At 40.0% G+C, this 9665-nt stretch overlaps 1 protein-coding gene across 3 annotated transcripts in view; it reads left to right on the forward strand.

The window, feature by feature from the left end:
- The window catches only part of Wdr78 (WD repeat domain 78), a 117575-nt gene that overhangs the window by 8789 nt on the left and 99121 nt on the right, over window positions 1–9665 (forward strand). For all 3 annotated transcript variants that reach the window (XR_003849225.1, XM_008831087.3, XM_029562493.1), the window contains exon 2: window positions 6906–7083. Coding sequence is in view for 2 of the 3 variants with exons in the window: in XM_008831087.3 (XP_008829309.1) it covers window positions 6906–7083 (178 nt within the window). In the remaining variant the exon portion in view is untranslated. The remainder of the gene's footprint in view (window positions 1–6905; window positions 7084–9665) is intronic.

Below are 9665 nucleotides of genomic sequence, written 5' to 3' on the forward strand. Positions count from 1 at the left end.
ATTGCTTGCAGAGGCCAGAAGAGGCCATCAGATCCCCTGGAACTGGATTATAGTCGGTTGTTAACTACCATGTAGGTGCTAGGACTGATGTCCTAAGACCTACCATGTAGGTGCCTAGGTACTTTGCAAGAGCAGCTAGTGCTCTTAACCACTGAGCCACCTCCAACATTTCATGAAGTTCTATATAGTCGGTTGTTAACTACCATGTAGGTGCAAGGACCAAAGCCTAGGTACTTTGCAAGAGCAGCTAGTGCTCTTAACCACTGAGCCACCTCCAACATTTCATGAAGTTCTATAGTAACTGAACAATGAAAATAATAAGACAGTGTTCACATTGGTGGAAACATTAGGTAGGAGGGTTACAGCAGAGTGAGGGAAAACTTAAATAGGCCTTAGATATGTGATAATATTCTTGGTCTTTGGTTGGCAGAAACTAGTGGTATGTTTATATATTCCAAAAGATTTTACTTAATAGTCAAAAGGATGTTAGGTCAGAGAGAAATAAGAAATGGCTATTAAGGGAGCTAAATGTAGCCCAAGATTAATTATAGTTAGACTGTAGGTCTGCAACATTCCAGCCTCTCCATAGTCACTGAAATTCTAATCAGTTAATTGTCTTTGTAGAAGGTTCAGTGTAAGGTGGGATTTCTTTCTGGAAACATTTGTTTGCATGCCTTAGTCTCCTATGTGCTGGAATTACAGACATGAGCCAACACGACCAGCTTTTATCTTTCTTAAAAGTCATCCTATGTATTACCCTCTGGCTTACTGTAGAAACACCTGCTTTTATAACAAAGAGGTATACTATAGATTTCTGACAAACCACGTATATCTTGTTCAGTCACTTCAGTAGTCTATGGCTGGACTGGTGAGATGGCTCAGCAGGTAAAGACCCTTGCCTCAAAAGCTTGGGGACCTGAGTTCAATCTCCAGAAACATGTAAAACTGGAAGAAGAGACTTGACCCCCACACATGTGCCCCCACACATATACTAAATAAATCATTTAAAAAGTAGTTTGGAACTGGATGTGGTGGTGGTGCTTGCCTTTAATATTCAGGAATTAGAGGCAGGAGGATCTTGAGGTCAGCCTGGTCTACATAGTTCCATACCCTGTCTATAAAGCAAAAACTGGTCTGGAAATGGAGAGATAGCTCAGTCAGTAAAGCACTTGCCATGTGAGTATGAGGACCTGAGTTCATTCCCCAAGACCCACCTGAAAATAACATGCATTTATAATTGCAGCACTCGAGAAGCAGAGACAGCAAAAACTTGGAGGCTCCTGGCCAGCCAGTCTAGCCCAGTTGGTGAGAACAGGCCATCAAAAGGATGGTGTCTCTGAGTATGATACTCAAGGCTGTCTGACCTCCACATGCATGCACATTCATCATTCATACACATTTTAAAAAGTCTATTTTCTCAGTCTCTAACTTCTTTTAAGGCTAAAAGCTAGGGCTATAATGACATACTTGGTAGATATGATCCTTTGTTGTAAAACAATATGTGTATGAATATATGTGTTTTGCCTGTATGTATGTAAGTACACCTGTGTTGTGCAGACCAGTGGAGGCCAGAAGAGGGTGTTAGATACTTTGAAATGAGTTACAGAGGGCTGTTAGGAGCTGCCGTGTGGATGCTGGGAAATGAACCTGGATCCTCTGGAAGAGTAACCAGTGCTCTTAACCACTGAGCTGTATCTCCAGCCCCCTGTTTGAATTCTTATAAGAATAAAAGAGAAAGAACCACTTTGAGTAAATGTCACATGTTATCATTAGGCATCTTCTGTTTGACAGACCTGTTAGTGTTCAATAGGAACCACCTGGTACACTCAAATTTAAAATGATCAAAAGTAAAGGGATGCTTTGTGCTTGGGTTATAAATTGAGGACTGTTTATTCTTTCAACAAGCATTAAGCAGCTGCCGGGTTAGGTACTGTCAGAGGCATTAGGGATACAGCAGGGAAGAAAAAAAAGCCCAATTTCCACCTTCATAAGACTTTGAATACAGTTGATTTTTTTTTTTTTCCCATTCAAGCAGCAAACAGCAGCTTCCTTTAACAAAACTTGTAAGGAATGCAAGGAAAGTAGATTAGCTGGGCAGGAGGAAGCAGGGATGCTGGAAGGTAATGTCAGAAGCTTAGTTTGGAATGTAGAAGTTTCAGTTTTAAAATTTCAGTTATGGAGGGTATATATGGCTGTAGGGTTCGAAAGAAGACTCACAAAGACTCAGCTTTTTCGAAGTCGTTTTCACAGGGATGACGTTTAAGTCACAGTATTGAATAAGTTCATTAGGCTTTGAATGTAGATAGAAAAGTCTGAGGATGAATGCTGTGAAAGAGAATAACCAGAGAAAAAGTATCATACAATCGAAGTTTTTTAAAAAAAATTATTGTCATTATTGGGGGGGGGGGGGCGTGGATGAAGTTTAAGTCACAGTATTGAATAAGTTCATTAGGCTTTGAATGTAGATAGAATAGTCTGAGGATGAATGCTGTGAAAGAGAATAACCAGAGAAAAAATATCATACAATCGAAGTTTTTAAAAAAAATTATTGTCATTATTGGGGAGGGGGGGCTGTGCATGTGCCAGAGCCACATGTGGAGGTCCGAGGATGACTTTGGAGTCAGTCCTCTCCTTCCACCTTTACATGGGTTTTAAGAATCAAACTCAGGTCCTCAGACTTGTGTGGCAAGCACTTTACCCACCGAACCACTTTGCTGGCCTGCAATCAAAGTTTTAAGAAGAGAAAGCGGAAGCATGAATGACTAGTTCAAATGCTAATAAGTTGCAAACATTGTAGTGGCCACTAGAGTTAGTGTTGAACACTCAGGAGCAGAGGCAGGAGGATCTCTGAGATCAGAGTAGATTCGAGAGAGGATACAGATAGAGAGGTTGGATAAAAGTAGAGACAGTTAAATTTTTCAAAAAGTTGCTATAATCAAAGACAGCATAAAGGATTGGTGACTTGGGGATAGATGAAATCAAGAGACATTTTTGTTTGCTGAAAAGGGAAGAAATGACAGTATGTTCACAAACTGTAGCAAGTAATCCAATAAAGAATAATACTTTCTCAAGAGTTAGAATTGCTTAAACAATGCTCTTTGAATAAGCAAAAAGGAATGGAATGTGTAGTTATAGAAAAACTGACCTAGATTTAGAATAATTGATAATTCCACATAGTATTAGAAAAGAAATAGAGAATATACGGACATAGGGCGGTACATCGATGTGTTGGGAATATACGGAAGTCACGTGACTGACTCAGTTTTCGTAATCAACTGAAAGTAAAAAGTATGTTCAGAAGGGAGGTGGTGTTATTGTGGTAAAAGTTAAGTATAAAATAATGGCCTCAGAGAACATTGTAAAATATGAACAGATTGCTAGCACATTAAGGACTCAGACAAGGTGAATAACCTATTATTTGAAGTGAGACCTGTCAGGTGTTTTGCCTTTTTTTTTCACTTTACAGAGCCAGACACCTGTCTCAAAAAATACATGTGCCCATGTATACATGTACAAATATATACATAGACACAAATAGTACATTATACTTATAATGTATCAATAGAAAATTTGAGGTATAAAGATTGGGATTACTGTGGGCACAGGAAGATAGTTTGGAAGATTAAGGGAGGAGGATCAGGAATTCAAGGTCATCCTGAGCTATATAACAAGTTTGAGACCAGCCTAGGTTGTATGAGACCCAGTCTCAAAAAACCAAACAACAAAAGCACTTGGAGGAAAAAAGTCAATGGGAAGACAGAGCCTTAGAGAAGTAGATAAGGGAGTAAAATGTCCTGGAATCAAGGGTGGAAGGTCACAATAGAATTGAAGGATGCCTACTGTTGGGGTTTAAGACAGAATATAATCTGGAAAAATAGGAAGTAACCGTTGACCTTTCTAAAGACAAGTTCAAGTTTATGACCAGAAGAACTGAAGTAGCAAGACAGGGAAGGTCATGTATGTGAGAAGATTTCAGAGCTAGGAGGTCGCTAGAGAGTGATTACCTTCGTGGATATTGAAATACTTGTGCCATGAGTAGTAATGGAGGGGCTGGATGTAACATAAATGGCAGAACACATGGGGCCCTGTGGGGTGGAGGTGGGAGGCATGCATTGAGGGGGTGTCTTAATTTGATAAGACCTGTTGTATGAAATGTACAAAAGCTCAATAAAAAGTATTTAAAAATACTCAGAGGAGAAGAGAGCAGGTGGTAATGAGGGTAAACAGGAATTGGAATATATGTGACCACTGAAGCCGGATTTTGCTAAATTTGCTCAGGGATATGAATATCCTGAGAGAACAGATAAGCAGATGTGAGCCTAAGTATACGCTTCAAAAGAGGGATCTAATAAGAACGGGAACACTGGGTTCCAGAAAGACAGTTGGGCAAAAGGCAAAGGAGACAGGTGAGGAAATAAGCAGGCGAGGCTGCTTGCTGCAAAAGCATGGGGACCTGAGTTCAAATACCCATCTGAAAAGCCAGGCATGGTCACCCAGCCCTGTAACCCCATGCTGTGGGGAGATGGAGACAGGATCACTAGGGCTTGCTGGCTACCAGCCTAGCTCCAGATTCAGTGAGAGACCTTGACTCAAGTGAACAGGTGGAAAGTGGTAGAACAGGACATTAAAATCTTCCTCTGGCTTCCAAGTGTGCCTGAGCACACACACCTGCGTATATACACATACACCGCACACATGCACACACAAAGAAAAAAAAATCTTTTCAACAACAAAAAGGTCAAGGAGAAAGGAAATAAGAGAGTTAAAGATAATGACCACAGTGATAGAGTTGGTAAGCTGTGGACTCTGAGAAATCTAAAAGGTAAGTTGTAAGAAAAAAAATGGATTACGTTGATCAGGGGTCTGAAAGAGGTTCAAGAATAGGAAATTGTGATGTCTCAGAAACCAATGTGAATAGTCAATTTCCATAGAATTTTATTTTTTAAAGATAGGGTCTCATTTAGCCCAGGCTGACCCTGAACTATCTAGCTGAAGATGGCCTTGATTCATTTTCCTCCTGCCTCCACTTCACGAAGTGTTAAGAGTACAGATACTCGGCCATCACGCCCGGCTTGCTTAATTTTAAGGGGAGAATAACCATTGAATGCCACAAAGATGTGTGTGAAGAGTATCTCGGATGCAATAATTTGGAGGAATAGATTGTAATGCCAGTTGTCTCTCTAAGAGAGAGTGACGCTGAATTAGATTCCATATGTAGCATATAAGAGCAATAAAGAGGGAGGGAGGGCAAGGGAAGCAGTTCAGTGGTAAAGTGATGTCAGAAGGATGTCAGCTTCTGAGTCGAATCCCTAGCACTACAAAAAAGCATAGGCCTTACTGATGTAGGTTTTAGGAAACTGTACTAAATAAAAAAGAGCTGTGACAGGCAAAGGATGGCATAGCAAAGGGAAAGATTTTTAAGCAGAGGAGGAACCGCAGCATAGTTACGGACAGTTCCTGGGACAGTACGATAGAGGAGCCTAAGAACTGCTGATGAGAAGGTCCGTGAAAGCAGTAGCAGGGTCGGTGAGGCAGGTGGAGTGGGAACTCTTGTTGAAAGAGAAAATGAGATACAGGTGACTTGAGATGCATTTGTAGGAAGAAGAAATATTTAAAGATGACAGAGACAAAGGAAATTTTATATGACGACTCTCTTACCATTGTTTTCTAGGGGACAGGGTAAGACACTTAAAGTTAAATATTTATTTAGTGGCTATGATGAATGAAGTCACGGCTAGGGGCTGGGAGTGCAGTGGATGAGGCAGTTCCCATCTTGAACATGATCTCATTCTGTAGAAGAGTAGAAAACAACAAACCGTCCAATAGGGATAAGTGATATGAAGAAAAAGGAAATGTGAAACCAGGTTTTTTCCAGTTCTGCTTTTAAGTACTGCTGAGATTGTCTCCTTTGGAGGTCCATTCCCTTTTAGGATCCAAGACATTATTTTATAGAAGTTTATGACATAAAGTACTAGGGTGAACAAAATGACAAGGGTTAGTCCTGCTTTCAGAATTTGTGTACTAAATCCAAAAGTAAAGTTGTTTTTCCTTCCTGAATACAAAAACTTACTCATTTTCTAATTAAAAATCATATGATTTACCGAGACGGGAACATGATACACTTTCCCAGGTTTTATTATTCATATTTAACTCTGCCTGTTTAACTACAGACACTGCACTTATTTGACTGTATCATGTGCCAGGTACTTCCTAACCATAATACATAAATTAATTCATTTAATTCTTATAATAACTGATGCATTACGTTCTGTTGTCCGTTTTATAAAATAAGGAAACTTAAGTCACGGAGAAGTCAGTGCGGGTTTTGGATCTTCCTGCTCGAATCAAATCTCAACTTTTCCTTTAAGCCTGTGTCATTACATAATTTTGTTACTTAATTTTTATTTTTCACTGTTGTGTATGCGTGCGTGTGTGCACGTGTATGTGATGTACATATGAGAGTGTAGGCAGGCATATGGAGGTCAGAGAACAGCTTTTAGGAGTTGGTTCTCTCCTTTTGTTTTTGAGGTTGAGTCTTTCTCAGTGTTTCCGGATGATTCTTTTATCTCTACACCTGACTATTTACCTGGACTTGTGGGATTAAACTCATGTCACCAGGCTTGTGCTGCAAACACCTTTACCCACTGAGTCGTCTTGCATAGCTTGTGTCTTTATATGAAATGATGCTAATGCCAACCTCTTAGGTTGCTGTGAAAGGAAGCGATCATAAGTATAAACTCTCTAATAAAACTGTGCTTACAGAAAATAAACTCAGTAGCTATTATTTCATGGTGTATATTTTGATTGGTTTTATTTCTAAATGAAAGCTTACTTTTCGTTGTAGTTTGCTGATTTTTCTTTTCAATCCTTGATCTTTTATACTGTATTTCCTTTTCATTGTACAGGAGTGCTAGCTCACAACTGAGGAAGTCTATTAGCTTCATCAACCCAGCAAAATCAGCTACAGGGAAACTATATCCTGGTGCAAATCAAAGCAGATTGGGTGTGTCCAGAACTATGGTTGCTGTGCCTGAAATGAAAGCAGCAGATAAAATGGCTCTTTCCAGCATTAAGACAATAAAGGTAACATTCTTAACTTATTTTTAAAAATTGTATTTATTTAGTTACTTTTTGTGTGTATGTATATGGGTACACACACCCCAGCACAGATGTGCCGGTCAGGGAACAACTTGTGGGCATTGGTTCTCGTCTACCATGTGGGTCCTGGGATTGAACTCAGGTCATCAGGCTTGGTGCCAAACCCTCACCTACTGAGCCATCCTATTAGGCTGCAGGTAATGGTTCTTTAGAATTCTGAGTTTATTTTTTTAAAGATTTGTTTATTATTTTTAAAAATTATATGTTTAATATGGGGAAGCTGGTGGGTATGTGCATTTGAGTGCAAGTGCCTGCAGAACAGAAGAAGGCAGATCCCCTGGAGCTGGAGTTATAGGCAGTTATGAGCCCCCTGACTTGGATACTGGAAACTGAGCTTAGGAGCTAAAGAAAGAGCAATATTTGTTTTAACTGGTGAGTCATCTCTCCAGCTCCTAAGTATTAAAAACAAAACAAAACAAAACAAAAAAAAAAACAAACAAAAAAAAAGACTCCCGAGCCGGGTATGGTGGCGTACACCTGTAGTCCCAGCACTTGGGAGGCAGAGGCAGGTGGATCTCTGTGGGTTCAAGGCCAGCCTGGTCTATATAGTGAGTTCCAGGACAGCTGGGGCTACAGGGAGACCCTGTCTCAAAAAGACCAAAATAAAGAAATAAAAATTTAAAAAAGACTCCCATCGCCCTCCTCTTGGCAATTTACCTGCCCTGTTGATTTTTCTCTCAAACCCTACTTGAAATTGCCTGTGAGTTTCAAATAAAGTAAAATGAAATAAAATGACTACATGAAAAACTTGTTCAGACTTTTTTTGGTGGTTTTTGAGAGAAAGTCTCGTGTAGCCCATGCTGGCCTCCAACTCACTGTATGACTAAGGGTGACCTTGAACTCCTGATTCTCCTCCCTTCATTTCTCAGATGTGTGTGCCACCACGTTAGTCTTGACTGGACTTTCTAAGGTAGAAAATACAGCACTTTCAAGTAGCCACTTCTTGTATCAAAGTATTGAGTTTTATTTACTTATTAGATGACGGGCTTGCCGTGTAGCTCAGGCTTGCCTCCAACGTATAGTCCTGCCTCAGCATCCTGAATGCTGGGATTACAGGCAGGTGCCTCCATGCTTGTCTTGACAAGCCGATTTTAAGTTCTTAACCCTGTTCCTTAGGCACAATATTGGCAGTGTCTACCATAACTTATTACTGATAGAATATTAGAGTGGAACTAAGCGTGGAAGCTTCTTTAAAACTTATGTGTAAAAGCAGGCATCAGTAGTGAACACCTAATGGAGGACCGAATAATGAAAGTATTATGGTTTGGATTATGAATATTCCCCAAAGGCCACATGCAGAGGGCTTGTCACCACGCCACAACAGGAAATCAAAACAGAAGCAGGAGCTGGAGATGTAGCTCAGTGGTGAGTGCTTGCCTCACGTCTCCAGCTCCGCAGGAAACAAAGTGGAAATGAATCTAAGGAAGAGAGTGAACTTTATGGAAAGGGAACTAAGAACAAAACACTTGCCACACCTGGATCAAACTGCCTTAAATATGCAAACCTCACTGCACCTGTTAGGGACTGCAGAGCAACAATAGCTGCCGCACTGCTGGGAGTACTGGAAGTTTTTGTGAATAATTTGAAATATATTGTTATTTAATCATTTTGCCTCACCCTCACCTGTACCACATCTGCACATTCATGATAATGTGCATGAAGATACTTTTACATAAAGGCAATTTACATAAAAGCAATTTTCAGTGTGACTAAAACCTGGATACAATTCATAAAAATAAAACAATCAATTTAAAATACGATTGATGACTAGTCACTAATAAGTGAATGACAAACTTTTTATAGAAAAACATGGAAAAACATGAAACATTGTTGAACAAAGGCTGCCAGATAATGAAATGTATTACTCTAAAAATTTCAAAACCAAACAAGTTTCATTGACACACATGGGAACTATGAAGTGTTGACAAAAATCTGGAACAATCAGAACCTCAGATACTGCTGATGGGAACCATGTGGGAAAACTTCAGCAGTGCCTTAAAAGTGAGCATGTGTATAATCTGATACCCAGAAGTTCCTCTATATCCAACAAAATTCATAAAGATGAGCATATTATATGCAACAGTAGTCATAGCATTATTTGGTGGTGGTGGTGGAGGTGGTGGTGGTGATGGTGGTGGTGGTGTGTGTAGTGCATGAGTACCACAGTGCTCATGTGAAGGTCAGAGAAAGACAAGGGCTGGTTCTCTCCCATCATGTGGGTCGTGGATCCAACTTGGGGTCAGCCTGACAGCTGGTGCTCAGTGGGTACAGTACCTTTACCCACTGAGCAGCAGCCCTGCATCACTGTTTGAAATCACCAAAACAAATTGGGAAATACACAGATGTTCATGGATAGATAAATGTGATACAGTCACGTAGTGAAACACTATACAGCAATGAAATTAGTACTTTGTTACTGTATATAGTTAACAGTACAAATTGACCTCACGTGTGCAACACTGAACACAAGAAAACAGTACCCAGACTACAGTCCATGCATTTTTTTT

This window comes from Nannospalax galili, unplaced genomic scaffold, assembly GCF_000622305.1.
Source record: "Nannospalax galili isolate Female #2095 unplaced genomic scaffold, S.galili_v1.0 scaffold553, whole genome shotgun sequence".
In the NCBI taxonomy this organism is placed as follows: Eukaryota; Metazoa; Chordata; class Mammalia; order Rodentia; family Spalacidae; genus Nannospalax; species Nannospalax galili.